This window comes from Panicum hallii, chromosome 2 (assembly GCF_002211085.1).
Source record: "Panicum hallii strain FIL2 chromosome 2, PHallii_v3.1, whole genome shotgun sequence".
NCBI lineage: Eukaryota > Viridiplantae > Streptophyta > Magnoliopsida > Poales > Poaceae > Panicum > Panicum hallii.
In genome coordinates, this window is record NC_038043.1 from 30,768,486 (window position 1) to 30,790,495 (window position 22,010).

Below are 22,010 nucleotides of genomic sequence, written 5' to 3' on the forward strand. Positions count from 1 at the left end.
TACCGCTTACCATATTTCCCGGCATGTGGCTAGTACTTTCAAACGCTTAACCACCGCTACCACACACTGCGACCTTAGCCAAATTCATCAACACAGACGGGGTATCATCTCGACCATGATACCTCACATAAATCCCGTCCGTCATCCTTATAATGATTACAGGAATATAAACACTATAATTCCTATAAGCTCACGCGTGACAGGCAATCACTCGACTTCTACCGGTCCTATTAGCGTAGCAGCTATTCGGATTCAAGTTCTAGTATTCAGTACATCGGCTTCTGAGAATATGCAACTAGGGTTTCCAGACAATTCCTAAGAACTTAATGCATAAGTAGATGTATATAAAGGTAGATTGCAGTATAAATAAAGTAATGGTTTATGTCCGGGGCTTGCCTTCTTGTGTGGGGTTGGGGGCAGAAGTGTCAAAGTTTTCCGAACTTTGGTTCGGAGCTTCAGTTAGATTTCCGACGACGTTCCCGGGCTCTTCAGAAATTTCCACTTCTGATTCCGGGATCAGTTCGTAGTCTCCGTCGGCGAGAGTAGTTGAGTCTATATGATATGCAAAGATGTAGTTTAACAGATGCATACACTTTCATTTTACTTCACAATAAAGTTGCAATCCAAAGAAAATATAATTCACTCATCAAACATCATATTTACTCCTTTACTGGGCAGTCATTTATCGGGTATAAATTAACCTAGTTAGCTACACTAGACAACTTGTTTTATTTTTACAAAATAAACTACCATAGCACTGAGGTTGAAACTTTTATTAATTATAGATTAAGCTATGTCTAAGCTAGTGTAAATTTATTAAGATTTTATCTTCGTAGAAATTATGTCACAAGAATAAATAACAATAGCACTAATATATTAAAAGTTATTTATGGTTATAGATATATACAAGATTTTGTTCCGGATTTTTGTGAACAGGTTGCACTACTCAAGAGCAACACTTCAAAATATTTTCATAATTTTAAGTATTTAGAACTGCAGATATTAAATACACAATATTAAATAAGCATTATCCATGATTAAACTCACATATTATAAAAATATTATACAAACAGTAGGTTAATTACTTTTCCTAAGTAATACATGTCAAGGCAAAACTAACTCAATTGGTTTTACATTTTTACCCTTTTTCTACTATTTACTAAGCATTTTCATAGTTTGCAACCACTTAAACTAACATTTAAATTAGAGTAAAAACTATTTGGAAATTGAAGATCAACTCATAAGGAAAGTTGTAGATCTTAGAATAAGGAATCCAACAAATTTTAGTTTGTATTTTTCTAATTTTTCCTAAATTGCTATGGAATTTCAAAGTTTGCAACACAAAATAACAAAGGAGTCCCTGAAGGCACTATTTATCTGAGTCTCGGCTTTGCAGACAGCCCCCTGGGCTTTTGATTCTTTCAACCCGAGGTCCTTGGCTGTGGTCAGAGGGGGGCGCGGGTTTGACCGGCCAAATCCGGCGACGGCGATCGCCGGCGGCGAGGGTGGAGGGGCGTGGAAGCATCACCAAGCTTGTACGCACCTGCAGACGCCCGGGATTGGGGTCAGGGTGGCCTGTAGCGGCGGCGCGACGAGAGCAGGCGGCCAGCGGTGGAGGAGAATGGCGGAGGCGATGCTCCGATGGTCGTAAGGTGAGGAAGGGGTCGGGAAGCTTCAGGGCGGTGTGGGGAAGCCAGAGGTGGGGTCAATTGGAGTTGAGGAGGGTCGAGAAGGGGTGCTCCACGGCGAGCAGGGGGCGGCGGCAGGGAGAAGATCGACGACGACGGTGCTCCGGTGACCAACGTCGCTGCAGGACCTGCACGTGAGCTTCGGTGAGTCATGGGGGATGCACTAGTGCAGTCAATTGGAAGCAAAGACCACGGGATAGAGACGACCGGCAAAGGTAGTGATGAGGGCGGAGGAGGGAAACGCCAGCGAGCGTCGGGAAGCCGGTGTGGTGCGCAAAGAGACCGATTGAGGGGTCGTAGAGCTTCACGGAGTCGAAAGGAAGCTAACTAAGGGGTTGTCATGGTGCGGGGATGACTGAGGTGGGCTGCCCACGGCGGCCAGTGGGTTGCCGGACTGGAAGTAGGAGACGGCGGTGGTGTTCGGGCTCGGGGTGCGCACGGCAAGGGAAAAGAGGTAAAAATGGGTCAAGTGTCGTCTACTAGTATTGCTGGGCAGAAGAGGGAGGGACGAGGGGTAGACGTGGGCGCGGAACATGGCGGCGACGAGTGGCAGCCGGCGGAAGCTCGGGTGGTTGTGGCGCGCGTGAAAAAGGACAGCAGGGGAGGGCTAGGGCGGCGGCCGACGTCCAAGTGACGCGTGGGGAGGGTGGAAGCAGGAGGTGGAGCGGCAGCGGGCAGCACAGCGGCAGCCGGGGGAGACATACTGCACCGGCGGCAGAGGAGGCAGAGCAGATCAGGGCGTGCCAGAGGAAGAAGAAGGGAGGGGGTCCGAAGGATCTTTTTGGAAATTTCAAAAATCTCAGGGACCCTACCGTAAAGTAAGATTCCCCGCTAATCCAAAACCCTAATGAGGAAATTCCCAAAATAGAAGTTGGATAGTTTTTCAAACCCTACAACATTGCTTTAGGGTTCAAGTTCAAAAACCTAAAGTATATGGCTTTAATTTTAAATTTTGAACAAAAGTTGTATTTAAGTAAGTTTTGTCCTTACTGAGGTAGATTTCATGTAGTTTTGGACATAATTGCAAGTTTTCATGCAATATCATGATGACTTGCATTTTTAAATTTTGATCCTAAGTAAATTTTGAGAATTACTTTTATACTTCAATTATTTTGCATAAAAGGACCCATACTTTTGCTTTAATCACATCTAAGTCCTTATTTTCACATAAACATCCAAATTTCATGGAATTCAACATATCTATTACAATTTTTTTCCTAATGTGATACAAATTTGACACCTAGGGTGTCACATTCTTCCTATGTTTTTTATTCTACCTCCCATTCTTACCCAATTAACACTAAAGGGCCCAAATTTTTCAAAATTACATAAACACCCTTTTTCCCTTTGCACTTAAATTTGAACACACATACACAAGATCAAACATGCACACTTTACACTAAAATCTAGGGTTTATAATTCTAAATACCTGAATGTCACATTCGGGTTGAAAAATGCAGGTGCAACCTATCAACGCGCAATTCAGATGTGCTTTGCTGATCAGCTGCATCGGAATGTTGAAGCCTACGTGGATGACATGGTCATCAAGACCAGGAATCCCGACGAACTGATTGCAGACTTGGAAGAAACGTTCAACAGTTTACGAAAGTTTCGGTGGAAGCTCAACCCAACAAAGTGTGTTTTGTAAGTACCTTTAGGGAAATTGCTCGGGTTCATTGTCAGCCACCGGGGAACTGAAGCCAATCCTGAAAAGATCATGGCCATCACTGACATGGAGGCTCCGGCCACAATCAAGGATGTGCAGAAACTAACAGGATGTATGGCAGCCCTGAACAGGTTCATCTCCCGACTCGGGGAGAGGGGACTACCGTTCTTCAAACTCCTGAAGTGCCAAGACAAGTTCCAGTGGATGGACGAGGCCGGGGGGGCCCTGCAGGATCTGAAACAACACCTACAGTCACCCCCGGTCCTCACAGCACCAATGCCGGGAGAAAATCTACTACTCTATATTGCGGCGACAACTCATGTCATCAGCAGTGCCATCATCATTGAGCACAGCAAGGAGGGCCATGCATTTGGAGTGTAGAGGCCCATGTACTTCGTCAGCAAGGTACTCTCTGAATCTAAGGTACGATACCCAACAGTTCAGAAACTTCTGTATGCAATACTGATCACATCAAGAAAGCTGCGCCATTACTTCGACGAGTACATGATCACTGTGATTACGGATTTTCTGTTGGTAGATATTCTACACAATCAGGACGCCACAGGACGTATATCAAAGTGGGTTGTGAAACTGGGGGCTCTGTCAATCGACTTCAAGCCACGCACTGCAATTAAGTCTCAAACTCTAGTCAATTTTATGGCCGAATGGAGAGAGAACCAGATTCCAACTCCAGTCGATAAGCCAGAGCACTGGACCATGCATTTTGTTGGATCTCTTAAGCTTGATGGTGGAGGTGCTGGAGTCCTATTTATCTTCCCTAAAGGTGAACAACTGAAGTATGTCCTCCAGATCCTTCGGGAGGTATCCAATAACGAAGCCGAGTATGAAGCCTTGCTTCACGGGCTACGTTTGGCGATATCACTAGGCATCAAGCGACTACTTGTATACGGCGATTCACTTCTGATCGTTTAGCAAGTCAACAAAGAGTGGGACTGCAATAAGGAGACAATGGACGCCTACGTACAAGAACTGCGCAAGCTGAAAAATAAATTTTCCAGACTGGAGGTTCATCACGTGATACGGGAACACAATGTCGGTGCAGATATACTATCCAAGCTAGAATCCACCCGTGCACAAGTCCCAGCGGGAGTTTTCGTCCAGGAGCTGAAGCAACCATCCATCAAGTCCTCACCTCAGATAACCAATGATACTGGCCTTCTGAAGCCCAATCAGGAGGTTATGATGCTTGGCGGGGATGGACACAAAAAGAGCAGCGGCAGCTCATGTCATGCGCAGAGGTTTTGTCCTAGTCGACAATAAACTCTACCGGCGTGGCGCAAAATCAGGTGTTCTCATGAAATGCATCACGGGAGAAGATGGCTACGACATATTGTGGGAGATACATGATGGCGTATGCGGCAACCACGCAGCTTCCAGAACGCTAGTTGGGAAAGCATACAGAGCTGGTTTTTGGTGTCCCACCGCAGTGTCAGATGCTGAGGACCTGGTGCGGAGATGTCAAAACTACTAATTGTTTGGCAAGCAATCTCACGTCCCAGCCCACAATCCTATCACCATACCGCCATCATGGCCATTTGCCTGCTAGAGCCTTGATATGATAGGGCCATTTACAACAGCGCCAGGTGGTTTCACCCACATATTGGTAGCAATCGACAAGTTTACCAAGTGGATTGAGTACAAGCCGATAACCAAGCTCACACCAGACAGAGTCGTTGCTTTCATCTCCGACATCCTGCATCGCTTCGGCTTTCCGAATACCATCATCATGGACCTGGGATCAAACTTCACGGCTAACCAGTTCTGGAGTTCTATGAAAATGCGTGCATCGAAGTCAAATACATCTCCGTTGTACACCCAAGAGCCAACGGTCAAGTCGAGAGGGCGAACGGCATGATAATCGAGAGACTCAAGAAAAGACTCTATGATGAAAACAGCAAGAAAGGCGAAAAGTGGATACACGAGTTGCCACATGTCATCTGGGGGCTCAGGACTCAGCCGTCCAAAGCCATAGGACAAACACCATTTTTTCTTGTCTACAGCTCCGAAGCAATTTTACCAGCTGACATCATGTGGAAATCCCCAAGAGTTGAAATGTACAATGAAGGCGAGATGGATGAAGCAAGGCAGCTAGAGCTTCACTCTATCAAAGAGGCACGTTGTACTGCTCTTGTTCGGTCAGCACGATACCTATAGGGGATCTGACGATATCACGACCGCAATGTTAGAGAATGGTCGTTCAGTATAGGCGATTTGATCCTACGCCGCATCCAAGACGAGTCAGGATTACACAAGCTCAATTCGAGGTGGGAAGGACCGTTCATCATCAAGCAGATTACAAGACCGGGGTCTAATCGACTCCAATACCCCGAGGGCCAAGACGTCCCAAATTCCTGGAACGTATAGAACCTACAAAAGTTTTACCCATAAGAAGACACGTAGTGATAGCTGTTCTTCGACGCCAAGGCATTTTTCTTCTGATTCAGTTTGGAAGCCACGTGCCACAGAATCAGGAATGTAAATTTTCTATTAAACTTCGGAGGCTATAGCCACGTTCAAGTTTCATATAAATTGACTTCTCGCCATGAGCATAGCTGTCGTCGCGATGATGATCGTGTTTTTCCAAACAGGCTAGATCCGCTTGATCGGATTCAATCTAACTTGTTTGATGGGCTCACTTGAGGAGCTATATCGACTATTCCCAGAGTCGCTGCACTCGAGGTAGTATCGACTACTTGCTACGAGCATGATAGTCGTCGAGATGAGGATCGCGTACTCCGAACAGGTTAGATCCGCTCGATCGGATTCAATCTAACTTGTTTGATGGGCTCACTTGAGGAGCTATATCGACTACTCCTAGAGTCACTGCACCCGGGGTAGCCTATGAACGTGGATGGCAATCCAGAAATCACAAGGCAATGATAGTACAAACAACACTGACAGATATATTACAAGGAGAAGAGTATTTGTCTTTACAATAACTCAATCCTGTACTATACTCTCTACTATTTTTTCAGCTACAGACCTGGCCTCTAGAAGGTACTCGCTGAACTGCTCTTCAGAGCAGTCTGCAGCCACACTGTGTGCGAGTACCTGTAGTCAAGCCTTAGGACAAAATGACTTCGCAAGACCTAAGGCGTGGCTAACATATGTGGTGCGGGCCTCGGCGATGAGGCTGAGGACTTTCTGCGGAGCTCCGCGAAGTCGATCCAGCAGGGATCGCCCGTCTGCTACACCATCTTCCCACGGATCCACCACTTCAACCAGTTGTTGGGCGGCCACCCTTAGGTCCTCCAGCTCTTTCTGGCGCTGTTCCTTCTCTTCGCCCCGCGTCTTGATCTGCTGAAGGCAATCGACGAACTGCTGCTCAGTATCGGCGATCACCTTCTGCAGCTTCTCGATGTCATCTATACGGCGATACAGCATATTCTTCATGTCATAAGTAACTCTTCTTTATAAGTTAAGAGTTTCTTAACCTCTGCGGTGAAGATAATGTTTCAGAACACAAGACTAACTGCCAGAGAAAGTACTCGAGCAAGGAAAGGACATGCCTTGATGCACTTTTTTCTGCTCCTTGAGCTCTTGGAGCTCAGAGTTGGACTTCTCAAGATTACGGATGTCGTTCTTGAGCAGCCATATTTCCCATGTTCGCTCCTGCTTCAGCTTATCGAGCTCCTTGCGAAGATAGATGTTCTTTTGGAGTTCTTCTTCCATGCGTCGATCCTTCGCTTGGAGCTCCTAGAGGCCACTCTCGACTGCTTTCAGCTTCTCAGATTTTTCTTGAGAGCGTTTGGCCACATCCTGTACAAGGGGGAAGACTGAGAAGATAAAACAACTCGACAAAGCATAATGGTAGGAGAGCAGTCGTGTCTTACCAGGGTAAACCTGTACATCTCCTTGGAGATCTTTTGGAAATACCTCATGTTGTCGACCGAGAGGAGAGGATCATCCAACAGATCATTGGTGATGATGTTCTTGAATCCTCTCCTAGACATCAACAGAGCTCCAGGGCTGCCAGAAGTACCCGCAGCCTCTTCAGTTGATGGCTGCAGGGCACCTGCAAGTCGAAAAAGCGTTCAATACACGAAGCCTGTGATCTAAGCAGTTAGCCGTAGGGGGTCAGACACTTACATGTGCCATCCGCAGGAGCAGCATTGGTTGCCTCAACTTGTTCCCCACCACCAGCGCTGGATTTGATTTGCTAGGGCTTGGGAGGTGGTGGGTCGGGCAGAGTCGCGTCCTCATTCCCGGGTGGCAGCTGTGTGCTTTCCGCTTCAGGTTGTTCGACTGGCAGCTCGGGAGCTGGAGTAGCCGAGATAGGCTCTGGCTCATCCAACCCCAAAGCAAATGAAGTCCTAACAAAATAGAATCAAATATATCATCAAACAAGTCGAAAGAGCAGAAGATATATTATGAACAAGGAGCTGCACTCACAGAGAGGATTTCTTCATGCCGGACTTCTTAAGTCTCGGTTTTACACCCACGGTACTCATTGCCGGTGGCGGGGTCACACCAGCCGAGGGCGCGGGATGTCCCAGCGAGGTACACGCTACGGTAATGGTCACGACCCCTGCAGAAGTAGTCGACGGGTCCGTCCCAGCAGTTTCTGTAGAACCACCTACTGGAACATCATCCCCAGCAAATGCGGTCCCGACCACCTTTCGGCGCTTGGGGTCGGGAGGAGAAGAAGAAGGACTGCAACATAGACAAAGTAAGCCTGCAACAACCACAAGACTTGAAAATTCTACAAGACAGCGGCCCCATACCTTGTGGGTTTGACTACATTCGCTTTGCACTTGCGTACCACCCGACGACCCTAAGGGACCAATGGCAAGGCTTCTACCAACTACACGGATGATCCGAGGGAGTTGTTCTAGTTCGCCTTCCCTTTAGCTGCCTTCTCCGCCAGGGGGATCTCGCTCTCAGTTGTCTCGCCACTGGACAGATCATCAGACGATTGAGCCCTTTTTGCTTCAGCTGCGGCGCTGGGTAGAAGGTGGTATGGCCGGGGGATGTCGGCTTGTGGTGGATAACTCTGGTACAACGTCGTGTGTCCCTGCAGAGGATTCTCAGTCAGTGGAAGTTCCAGAACAACAGAAATTATTCCAAGTAGTCGAAAACTTACCGGCTCTGGATGATTTTGTGCGGAGAACAGCTCCGGGACGTAGGGAACCGTGTTCACATCTAGCAGCACCCGCTTGACCCGGATGAGCACGGCATCGTTGGTCAATTCCTCTGCGCACATCTGAGATGGGTCTTCAGCACCGATGTACTCGAAGCCTAGTGTATGGCGTTGCTGGATGGGTTGGATTCGGCGTTTGAAGAATGACAACATTACAGATGCGCTGGTCACCCCGATTTCCTTATGGGATGCTATGAGAGCTAGCAACTCATTGACTTGGTCCATGTCCCCCTTGGAGAGCTCGGTGTTCCACTCCGGCCGCAGGACAGGTGGCTTACCCGATCTTTTAGGGAGTTGGGGGGTATGGTTTCCGATGTAGAACCAATGGTTTTTCCATCTAGGGATGTTGGAGGGAAATTTGTAGGAAAGATATTTGTCACCGGCCTGTTGCCTAAGCTGGATGCCGATGCCCCCTACAATGGATGGATTTTTGTAGGTAGGTTGCGGTGTTACACGGAAGAGATAGCGGAAAAGATCCCAATGGGGTTCAATTCCAAGGAAAGCTTCACAAAAGTGGCTGAAAATAGCAATGTGGCAGATCGAGTTCGGGTTGAGATGATGGAGCTCAAGCCCGTAGAAATAAAGAAGGCCACAGAAGAAGGAACAGGTGGGGAAAGCCAAACCCCGTTCAGAGAAATGGTAGAATGAGATGATTTTGTCTACATTCTCCATGGGAAGAGATTGGCGAAAAAAAGGGCGCCAGTTGACGAGATTTTTCCCCTGAAGCAAACCCTCAGAAACAAGATTCAGAAGGTCGTTATTCGAGAACTTACTGTAAGTCCACTCCCCCGAAGGCGGCTGCGATTCCTTCCCCTTCCCATCCTTCTTGTTGGATCTCTTGGGCGCCATTTCAGATCTATTTGTCACGAGCCACTTTACTCGCATGCGCTCGGGGGCTGCAGAGAAGGGGCGGAGAGATTCAGCTAGCTTGGGGCTTGTCAAAGGAGGTGAAGGTGGAGCACGGATCTGATTGGGGATTCGGAAATTACTTGGCGGATTGAAGATTGGAAGCACGGATTTTACCCTAAGTTACCGCGGGGTTAAATAACCAGCGGCCGGATACAGGTTTACTATTCCGAAGTTGAAGAGTCGTCACAGGAAATATTCGGAAGATGAGGGGTTATTTGGTGGATTTTTAGATAAATTATTCGATTAACCATTTTTTCAAGGTTAATTGTCCTGAAAAAAGGGGTTTTTCGAATTCCAAATCCAACTTCTATCATCTGTACCATCACACCAATTATTTTTCAAGGGAATATTTTTTCGCTGCATGCCACGACTATTGGATCCTTTTTTCCAAGCCTGAGAGATTTGAATTCAAGGCTCAGGGGCTGCGGGATACGTGGCATCGACTACTTATTTTTCGAATATATTCGAAAAGTAAGTAAGGAAGATTCATGACTAAAGTGACCCTCGGCCTGATTCTTCGATTCAACCTAAGGCTCGGGGGCTACTCCATATGGAGTGCGATTTTCCATCGCACCCCATACCAAAGAAGTAATTCGGAGCATGAGCACCTCATAGTTTCGATGCAGCCAAGGAAGTACTCAAAGAAGAACTTCAAGACGGAGCTTCAAAAGAAGCCGAAGACTACTTCGGAAGTACTCAAGGAGCCTGCAGTACTCAGCTACGAAGAGCTCGGGGGCTTGTCAGACTCGGGACTACGGGACTTTGTGCATAACGTAGTTCATACAGGAATAGGGGATAGGACATGTCCTACACCTTATCTATGTTGTACTCTACTCGCATGCGAAGTAGAGCTAGTCGATACAGAAGGAAGCTACTTGAATAGGATTCCTATGCTAGTGTCGGACTAGGATTCATGTAACCCTGTACTCCCAGATATATAAGGGCAGGCAGGGACCCCCTCAAAACACATCAACACCCAACGCAATACAAACCACCAAACAGGACGTAGGGTATTACGCACATCGAGGCCCGAACCTATCTAAACCTTGTGTTGCTTGCACCTTCGAGTTCCTGATCTCGGCGACACCCTACCTAAAACTCACCACCTCGGGTATACCCCTCGGTGGGCAGGCGGTAAAACACCGACACTAATGGAAGGGGAAGGGATGCGACGCTCCAACTCCTCGAGAATCCCACAGACCCCAAGCGCCGGCCCCCTTGGAAAGGCTAGCACGATCCCCGAAGTGGAAGGAATGGCCATAGCCGCCACGTGGCGCGGGTGCGTGGAGCAGAGAGTAACTCTTGGCCCCACGCCCGACTCGCCGTTTCAGATTCAGGCGTGGGCCCGGGGGTCCCCCAGCCCTATACAAATTAAGGATAAATGGGCTAAAAGGCCCTCCTGGCCCATTAGCAGCAACGGGCCAAACTGAAGCGCCTCCTAGAGGACCCGAGACCGTGGGAGGCCAAGCGACTCCCCGGGATGGAGCGGTTTTTTCGTGGAGAAGGGATCGTCTGACGGTACATTTAATGAGCCCGCCCTGCTACAACCGAGCGAGGCCCATGGGCGGCGTGCCTTCCCCGTGAAACAACATGATTACGAGAGAGGCGTTAGCGCGGAGACCGGGACAGATGGAGCTCCCCTCGAGGGTCACGTCGCCTCATCTGGCGATGAGCGGTTGGGTGGCCCCCGCCACTCACACCTCCCGTCATATCGGATAGACATGGAGAGGAGCACCTGCGGCCCTAGGCAACGCACAGGGAAGACCCAGGGCGATGCACAGAGCCCGGGAGAGACCTCGGAGCATCCTAGGGTCTCTCGAGGAGGACGCCGAGTGACGACAGTCCTAGCCCACGGCGCAGGACTCTATCTGGCGGGCGGGCGCTACTTGCAGGCCGGCGCCCCTCATTACGCGCCGCATTCACAATTAAGGCAGTAAGCCTCTACCCGGGGCCCATGAGGAAGGCTATAAATATCGAATAGACGGGTAATGTGTAAGGGGATAGAAGGCAATCGAGCCGAACTTAGATTTATCTGAATACCACCACCAGCTCGATACAGGATGTAGGGTGTTATGCTCATAACAGTCCGAACCTATCTAAACCACCTTATCTTCTAATCATCATATGATCGGAATTTTACTGCTTATTACATCCCCGTCCGAATCTATAAACGGAAGTTCCCACGCATGTCTGCTTACATAACTCACCCACGTCATATATATTCCAGCCAACGGTGTATAGCAGTGGCAGCAGCAGCAGAAGCGGCCCAGATGTCGGTGACGTGGGTTCCTTTTGCAGACGGTCCCCGGCCAGCCAGAGTGACGTTTTCCGGGCGGGGCAGGCCCATCATTAATTAATACCGTATTGCAGAAGAAAAGCTTCTACTTCTAGCTAGCTGCTTAATTAATCATATGGTAAGTACCCTAAGTACATGTAGTACTTATGTAAGGTGAAAAAGATGAGCCATCAGGCGCAGTCAGGAGCAGAGCAGCTTACGTGCATCGCAGTTACATAGCACCATTCAGTAGCAGTGGCAGCTGCAGAATTGACCGTGGAATCCAAGGGAGACTCCAACGCTGAATCACTGATCGATGACATCACATGCATGGCTAGGTTTTTACTAGCTACGCTACCTTGTGTCAATTATTCGGGGAAAAAAGAACGCCACCTGGTGTGTGGTCTGTTACTGATCCAATACTCGCTTCCCCCTAACAAATAATGCAATTCTAGTTATATATATATATATATATATAGATAGATAGATAGATAAATAGATAGATAGTGTGACGTTCAAGTGCATACCTAGAATTTGTTGGGATACAAGGAATATGCAGGTACGGACATCGGTGTCCGCTGCTGCAAAATTAGCCATGACTTCAACAAATGTGTTTTTACCCGTGCCAATTTAATTAGGAATGAAGATAATAGCTTATTGAACTCCCAATGAGATTGTTGAGGCAATAAGGATGGATCATGTATGTATAGTACTGCACGCCACGTAAGCACAAAACAACGGAGTGATGGATACTCCAACTACGTACGTACTACGTACGGCCGAAGAGATAATGTACATACGGCGTATACACTGGAGTACTCCGTCCACTACGTACCTAGTTGTTTTTGTAAGTATGTTCGTAGGTTATGCCATAAGTGGACCTAGGCTAGCTACTCGAGTCTCATCACACTATAAGCTAAATGCACATGCAACTGGGTCCATCTGTCCCCAGCCTGTCTGCACTCGTTTTTGGACCGAAAAAGGCTTGGACAATGTACAGCACGTGTATTTCGGGGGGTGTCCAACTAAATATAAAGTAATTATAAAACTAATTACACAGATGGAGGCTAATTCAGAAGATAAATCTATTAAAACTAATTAATCCATCATTAGCATATGTTTATTGTAGCACCATATTATCAAATCATGAACTAATTAGGCTTAATAGATTCATCTCGCAAATTAGTCTCCATATGTGCAATTAATTTTATAATTAATCTATATTTAATACTCCTAATTAGTAATCAAATATTTGATGTGATGGAAATTAAAGTTTAGTCTCTGAACCGAATCAATTTTGTTTACTGTACATGTTACTTGGTGTCGGTTGGTTCATCCAACTCCTCCCTCAGAAAACTGATTGACGTCCGAAATAATAGTAGTAGTAATAATAATAATAAAGAAAACAAACTGAATTATGCATCGTCTGAAATGTCTTGTTTACGTGAGAACATGATTGGCTAGGGTAATACAGTTTAACAAACGGTCAGATTTTCCGATTCTTTGTCCAGAGTTTATGTCATAGCTCTGAAGGAGCTTCTCTCAGTAAATATGTTAAAACAATGACAAGTAGTGGATTTCAAGGAGATACTAGAGGTGTTTGGATCCACCGGACTAAAATTTAATCCTATCACATCGGATGTTGGATACCAATTAGAAATATTAAATAAAGTCTAATTATAAAACTAATTATATAAATGGAGCCTAATTCACGAGCCAAATATATGAAGCCTAATTAATTCATATTAACATATGTTTATTGTAGCACATATGGTCAAATTATGCACTAATTATGCTTAATGGACGTCTAGTGAATTAGCATCTATTTATTCAATTAATTTTATAATTAGACTATATTTAATATTTTTAATTGGTGTTCAAATATACGGGATTGAAGTTTAGTCTCCTTCCTCTAAACAGCGGCTGAAGGAGTTGAAATAGTGGCGAGCACCTTAAACGTCATCCGTCGTCCCCCACCGACGGCCACTTTACGGGGATGCTGCTGATGCCCTCTGCACTGAACTGCCTACGGCGAGAAACGGCAAACTTTGACTGATGGGTGGACAGACCACACACGTCCTAGTCGTATATGGGCCGGGAATATAATGGACATGGAACCACAAATTAAAAGCCCACGGTCATTTTGCTCGGCTTTCCTTTTTCTTTCCTTTCTTTCTTTTTTAAGTTTCCCATGCTACTAGTATTACCAGTGTGCACTAAAACTGGGACAGTTTTACCATCCGACAGAAAAAAAACAAACAAATCTCTCCAATGCAATTTACGCTAACGAAGCCAAGAATGAAAGTGACATGTCAGATAAGACATTATGCCGTCGTCCTGTCTTAATAAACACCACCACTAATAAAACTGGGCTACTTTTACCATCCGATCGAGAAAAATAAAACAATACGAGCGATAGATGGACGTCATCATGTAATAGAAAAGAATCAAATCTTTCGAATTTACGCTAATGCATCCAGGAATGAAAGTGACATGTCAGACAGACATTGTGCAGTCGATCGACATGGGATGAGTCCAGCGTGTTCCAATCTGACGGCTAGTTGAGTCCGCAGGGATGCGCCCAAGCTGAGTGGTCTCGCCTCGCCATCTCGTGTCGATCTGTCCGCAGGGATGGTTGTGTGATGCCCCAACCAAACCGTTGGATCGGAATTGCATGCATGAAATGGCAGAGCCGTGCCATCAGCCACTGCATGACTACACCTAACTATAATAGCTGCCGGACAGCAAGGTTTATCAAACTAGATAGGTGCATGCTAATAAGATAATTACACATTAACTCCGTGCACATCAATCGGTTCCAAAGTCGATCAGGAAACGAAAGAAATGTTACTTAAAATCAAGGATTACTTCGTGCCTAATTCATTAAACGATGGTGACCGGGGCTTGATTGTGGCGTCAATTTGCTGTTGCACCGTTAAACTTTTGCAATCAGCCAAGTTGGGGAATAGCTACTATCAGTTTTTGGCTTCAACTTAAGCTAAAAGTTGACGTCCTTTTTTTTTGTGGGGGCAAATATAGGCTACCACTATATGGTCCGAGATAACATGCATATATGTCACACACATAAAACAAAGAATGATTAGGAGATACTAGGCATCTAGCTTGTCTTTGTATAGAATAATTAAGATGCACTCGAATTGGAGTTGGAGATTACTTGAACTCGAGTGGTGCGGTTATATACAAACCTAGTCACTCGTAGCTCGTTTTCCACCGGAAAAACGTCTTGAATGGTGATGCAGACAAGCACAAGAGCACCTAGTTCTTTATTTGGCTTTTGAAACACAATATAAGAATCGTCCATGATGCGGTGCTTGGTGTTGTCAAGCACGCATGCCGGTAGCTAGGGACAGTCTAATAGATCCAACTAAAATATATGGACCGCATTAACGCGCGACCAATTGTGCAGGGAGTTGATCACTCGATGATGTGCTTGGACCGCGTTAACGCACCTACTCTATGAGAAAGTAATCGTATTTTTTAGAAGGGAAACAAAGAAAACTGCACGTGGGCCACGGCAGCCCAGCTCTCACCTCCTGGGCTGCAGCAGGCCGCGAGGGCCGCGCGCTGAGCAATGGCGCGACTGGTCGTAGAATAGATTTACATAGTTGCGCCAGCATTTTTAACAAAAAGGTGGCCCATCAAGGTTAGCTAGTACTCATATATAGCTGTTATAGCTCACTGCTAATCATTTTAACCTGTCGTCAATCACTATTTAGTTAGTTCAAGTTTAGCAATTGGGATGTTCTTATTTAATTACTATTTAAACAGGATGCTAAGGGTAGCCAAAGTGAATCCACGAAGTATCCGGAGAAAAAGAAAAAGAAACAACTCGACACATGGGCCGCAACGCCTCGGCATGTTTTGGATGTGGCCCGGCCCACTACATGGCACACCTGCCTTGCCCTAACCCCCGTTGCGCACGCGCACCGTCGCACGCCGCCGCAACACGCCCGCCCGTCCGGACGGCGACTGACGGCCTCCACCACCTGGCGGCGGCAAACCGGGGCGCGAGCAGCTGGCGAGTGAGAGGCGGCCGGCGGTGAGTTCCCTCCCTCTCCTATTTAGTCCCATTTCCGTCCTGTCCCCTCTCCCGTTGTCAATTTTGCTAGGATTTCTTTTTTGTTCCCCTTCGTGATCTAGTGTTCCGTTGCTTGATTCTTTTTTCCCGGCCTGCCCTTAGATTGCAGCAACGAATTCTATCTAGTAGTGCTAGTGCAGCTTATGGCACTGCTGTTGTGGGATCATGTCCTGTAGGCATCTTGAGAAAAGTTCATCGAGTTCGGATTAAGTACAAGTGGATATTAAGCAAGCCTGTATGGTCGTTGTTCTCAGCATGTCAATTGTTACTTGTCAGTGGTAGAGAACTAGACATTGATTGGGTTCGTACTTCATACCCTCCTTGCGCAGAATTTGTTCGAACTATACTAGCACGATCTTGTTCCGTACTGAATCAATAAGGCTGCAGTTGTCCTGATTTGTTCCATTTCCTGGAAATTTTTATGTTGTGCTGAAAGCCTGAAACAGTAGGCAAAATAGTATGGCTGTTCGTGTGTGATCTTGTTAAGTGCGAGTACAGATTCAGAATCATAAACATGCGATCTTGTTGCAATATATATGGTCCTGTGAATTGATGAGTGATGCTTGATGAATCTGTGAACTGATTACTGAAATTTTGCTATCCTTTTTTTTGAAACCACTAAGTGGCTTAGCTGCAGCTATAACCTGAACAGCTAAATGGATTAGCCGGATGTTTAAATCATTGCGTTTTAGAGAGACCTAAACTGGTTGGAGTCAATACTAAATGGAAATGCAATCCAACTTAAAAGGTTTCTATCTACACTAGTGTTGGAGTTCTCACTTGCTGCAAACATATTATTTATTTTCTAAAAGAAATACTAAATTGTATGCATGTACCGTTTTTTACTTTTTGAAATGACGTATCCACATACCTGTGTTACATAGCTCGAAACTGCTTGGTGTGTGCAGTTTGATGCAGCTTCGGTGGTTTTGGCTCTGATTGTTTGATATCTTTTTTCTATTTTGGGGATTTTCCAGTGAGACTTTAGGGCAAGCGGTAATAGATTTTGTAATATATATTCTGCTGAACTGTTGTAGTCACGCTAGATGAGATCTGTACGAAATTGGGAATATAATGCTTTATCTAGACATGTCTGTAACTGATGTTTTTTTTTTAATGTTGCAGAACATATAGCATATTTTGGAGTCTCTCCACTCCTCCTTGCTATCTCCATCCCAATCAACAAGATGGCACGTCAATCCGCTCTCTCGCTCGTCAAAGATCGGGCCAAGGTGGGAGCGCTGAAGCGTCTGACTCTGAGCTCATCCAAGACGGCAGGTAGGAACTCATCTGGGCGCATCACCTCTTTCCACCGCGGCGGAGGGGCCAAGAGGTTGCAGAGGAAAGTTGATGTGAAGCGGAGCACCTCTTCCCTGGGCATTGTGGAGCGGATCGAGTACGACCCTAATCGCTCCTCTAGCATTGCTCTGGTGCGATGGGTCCAAGGGGTACATTTCCGTCGCCACAAGATTCCACAAGAGCTCAGTACTGAGTCTCAGATACCAGAATCTACCACAGCTGATATCTCCGCTCGGTTTTCCCTTGCACCATTGTCTGGTAGAGTGCATAAAGCAAAGGAAGCTTCTTCTGCGCTGTACTCTTCAGCTTCGTCTGCACTGTACTCTTCTCTGGGTAATGGAGATATTCCATCTGTTAACTCTTGCGCATCAATGAGCTTGCCTAGGATAGCTTTAGCTGGTGCCAAGCCCACTTTCTTCACTCAAGCCAGAGGAAATGAAGAAGGAAAACAGACATTTTCTCTTTCTGGAATTCAAAAATGGGCAACGGATGATGCACTTTGGGCACAGAGAATGAAGCGTCAAGCTGCTCTCTCTTGGCAGAATGATTTGAAGAAGAAACCATTGCCACAGGCACAAGCTAACTTCAGTACCTCGACAACCAAGTCTATGGGTACGAGTAAAGGGCCGAATGGAAAGGTTGATTGTGTACCAGTATCTTATATATTGGCCAGCCACCAATGCCTTCCAGGTAGTACAGTGATGAATTATGATTCCTCGAAACCTTCTAAGAGTTCAGCCTCTTCGCTATCAGCTAATCAGTTTGATATAATCGACCTCAACTCAAAGGTTGGAAATTGCATACCATTAGCCAATGCACGAATTGGAACATGGGTGCATGATATTGAATGTCGTCCTGGTCAGGGTGGGAAGATGGTCCGAGCAGCTGGTACATTTGCTAAAGTTGTCCAGGAGCCAGGTGCGCAGTGTGTTCTGCGCCTTCCTTCAGGTGCTGAGAAGACTGTGGATTCGAAATGCCGTGCTACAATTGGTATAGTCTCCAACCCAAGCCATGGTACACGCAAGCTAAGAAAAGCAGGGAACAGCCGGTGGTTAGGCAGACGCCCTGTTGTCCGTGGTGTTGCGATGAATCCTGTGGATCATCCCCATGGCGGAGGTGAGGGGCGTACCAAAGGAGGCAGGCCTTCAGTTTCTCCTTGGGGAAAGCCCACTAAGGCAGGGTACCGATCACCAAGTGCCGCCAGCCGTAGAGCATAGCGGCTGCAACAAAGCTCATATGGATCAGCCCTTTTTTTTGTTCTCTTCCTTATGGTTGAGAAAATAAAGAACAAATGTTAGTAGCAGAGGGAATTGTGATACATCAACTTGGTTTTGATGTAAGAATTAATGTTTTCATTACAATGTTTGTTATTATTATGTTGGTTATCTTTTTGCTGAAAATTAGTTCTTCATCAAAACTCACCAGTTTCTTTATTTCCGTTTCTTTTGTAACGTATGGCACTTTGGTTCTGTGCCACTGTTCTGATTGGGAAAGGATGTTCTAATCGTTTGGTATTCTTTTCTTATCTGTTAACATATTGTTCATCTTTTTTTTATCATGGCAGTGGGTTTTTGAAAGCAACTGTCATGTTTTGTTTTTGGGAAGCCGAAGAGCCGTGTGATCAAGTGTAAGCTTGTTAGGCCCAGCAGATAATATGGCTTTGAATAAAAACTGGACTGAAGAAGCCTTTGGTCTAAAAAAATATATTTGATCATGGCGGTGTATACTGTGCTGAGAATGTGATTAACTATGGATAAGAAGAGTTCCCATTTCTTATTGCAATAGAGAATATGGATTTGGAAATATTGACGCAGATCATAGTCTTAATAAACTGTTGTGTTGAAATTGAAGTTCGTATAACATGAACCAATATATAAATTTGTATCAACATATAAATATTTTTTACTCAATCTATTTTCTTGTCATGTACTATGCCCAAGAACGGCTACCTCGGTCTCTTCCTGCTAACCAACGAAGACGACCTTGGCCATGGCAACCTTCACTTTATTCCTTAAGCTTGTCAGGTAGAAACCTCTCTGGTATTCGGCTATTCGGAAGGGCCCCAGAAATTGGCACCAAACCATAGTTCATGAGCATAGCTGATTTTCACGACGCGAATACATTCAGGAGTTGCATATTTTTCATGTCAGAATGGATCTTACATTTCAGCTGACTGCGCCTCTTAAGCAGCCGGCAAATACCTTGATATATCATATATATCAGCTCATACAAACTTGCCATGAGCTCTAAAAAAAGAGAGACAAGATTGATATATTCTTGGCTTTTTTTTTTTCTTCGCACAAGTACAATCGTTGCTGTAACTATGTTCTTACTTCTTAGTGAGAACGTCCTCCGTGGCCAGGCTTTTCAGTACAAGTTAAAATGACAATTAGGAGTAGCTTCCACGCAAATAAAGCATGAAAGATATAGTGACAGAGCACCTTAAACATCACCGTCACTCATCGACAGACACTGCGCCGCATGATTTGGCGAGAAACAGCATCGTTTGACTGACGAGTAGCCAGGTACTTTTCTAGTATGCATGGGCTGAGAATTGACATGGCACCAAGTCCAGTTATCTTTTAAAAATTTCTTCTCTTTTTTCCCGGCATAAACCAAAATGTGCAAATCTTGCACTCAGCCGAGCGGTGTTATTATTGCTCAATGGTACACTTTCCCTGCATTCAGCTAACGGCTTCCTTATTCTAATATTATAAAAACTATTTCCCAGCGAGGAGCATCCAAGCAATAAAAACTATTTCCTTTCAATTGATAAAAATAAAATTATAATACTTCACATAGAAACTATTATACAACCAGGCCACAACCAAAATATCCAATGGCTTAAGTTAAATAGCATTTTGGGCGCCACTCACAAAGAAGTTTCCAAAAAATTGGAATTCTTCTTGTGTTATCAAACAAAAAGATTGGACTTCCAGCAAAAGTACTCCTATGAACGATGGCCATCATATCAATAATCAGGATGGTTGTGACTAAGGATGCAAGTGGGTACCTAATAGTATTTTTTGTCAGCTAATTAATTACGATGGCACGCCACTCTAATTCATTTCTCCTCCTAAATTATTTATGTAGAATACCATTCTAGTTTATTTTATCAACTTTTTGGATCGATCCAATAACCCTATATATATATATATATATATATATATATATATATATATATATATAACTTACATTTCTAGTTGGGACAGTTCAAGCAAAACCGTTGGCATGTTAACAAAGCCGTTGCACCTCTCCATATATACATGACTTGGTAACCCGACGAGTTAGCCGATCTACCATGCACCTCGATGGACGGGAGACTTTATATATAGTTGTGACTTTTTTAATTAGTTGGGTTGTCTGATGGCTAGTTCAGAAACGTTGGTACGTGTGGGTGTGTGTCAACTGTCAAGTGCCCATGCACATGCTTCTACTAGAAGAGTGAACCGTACGTGCAACCCTAGCGGCGTAGGTAGTTGAACCAGCAAACATTTGCAATCAGCCACGATGTTAGGGACTTCGAGTTTAAGCTTATGCATGGATTCCTTAATCAATCTCATCATCAGTAAAATCCATAGGAAATACGTTTACCCCTTCCTATGCTGAAAGGTATATGTTCAGCAGGTCGTTTGGCTTAAATTGCAGTCGCGTATGTAGAGGAGCCACTGGTTTTTCTTCTCTCTGGTCAGTAGCAATAAACTAAATAATCCGTCATCTCGTGGTACACATTGAGAAGAACATCTACCAACAGATACTCAGTGGAATAATAACAATCACATGCATAAAGACATAACAATTTACGTGAAAAAACCTTCTCAAGGTGAGGAGTAAATTACAAAAACCCACGAGACCAACCGGTATACTCCAAGATTCCACTATAATCACTAAATGGTTAAAAATATCTTCTCTAGAACATCTAAAAAAAATTACACCAATAGAAACACATTTACCATGCTGCAAATTTGGCATCAACAATAACAAACACAACCATCTAACAAGAGGTATGCCAACTGTCAAATAGAGAAGTCATAGATTTTGTACCCTTCGGCAATCAGTTAATATCTCACAAACTATAGGTTCACTATACATAAATTTTAGTAGGGATGTAGACCCATGAGTCCCCTTACTACTGACAAAGTTTAGGTCAATCAGACACCGTTTCACCACCCATGCTGATCATTTACCAAAGTTGCTCTATGTTGAAACTGCAGTCACCTAAACTGACGCAACCCCTCTCAAATCTATGCTCTACTCAACCAATCCTCAAGCCAAATGACCAGATCGAAGTACTCTAACTGTAGAACGAGTTTAACACAAATCCAAACATATTTAAGCCTCCAATCATTAACTTAAGGCAGATCGGTTCAGAGCCATCGAATCTGAACATATTTGCTTCTCTCTCACTCCCAAATGATATCTGGATCTGGGAAAAATGGAGACTGGGGTCCTTGTTTGCTTGCCACTCTCACTAAAGGAGCAATCTCAACTGTTGAATCAAGCAACTAATCAATGGTGCATAAGTAGTGGGCTTGTGGGTTGTTTTGCTCAATTTTACTTATATGTAGTGGGCTTGTAGGTTGTTTTTGCTGAATTTTACAGGGCATCAAATCATCTCCATGTGGAGGAATAGACCAACACTATTCACGGATTTGAATTGAAGGAGATGACTTTTTTTTTCAAGTTTGACCGGATTGTTCCACAATCCACACTGTGTAGGAGCTACTAAATCGTGGAATTTGCTTATAGATTGTCTTTCTAACTCAAAAAAGAGGCTGGGTGGCATGAACAGATTTATTGTCTCTAAAAAAGTTCAGTTTGTAGTCAATATTAATGATAACTTGAGTCGCGAGTCTGCAGTTATTTTTTTTTGACAAACGTCTGCAATTATTATTTGTTAAAATAAAGAAAAA

At 45.0% G+C, this 22,010-nt stretch overlaps 1 protein-coding gene across 1 annotated transcript; it reads left to right on the top strand.

Moving 5' to 3' along the window:
• Window positions 1–15,610: 15,610 nt before the first annotated feature.
• On the top strand, window positions 15,611–18,497 carry LOC112882797 (60S ribosomal protein L2, mitochondrial-like). Its single transcript, XM_025947947.1, has 2 exons — window positions 15,611–15,759; window positions 16,924–18,497. Exon 2 carries the CDS (start codon window positions 16,986–16,988, stop codon window positions 18,312–18,314), a length of 1,329 nt encoding a protein of 442 aa, XP_025803732.1. The 5' UTR covers window positions 15,611–15,759; window positions 16,924–16,985; the 3' UTR covers window positions 18,315–18,497.
• The last annotated feature ends 3,513 nt before the right edge of the window (window positions 18,498–22,010 follow it).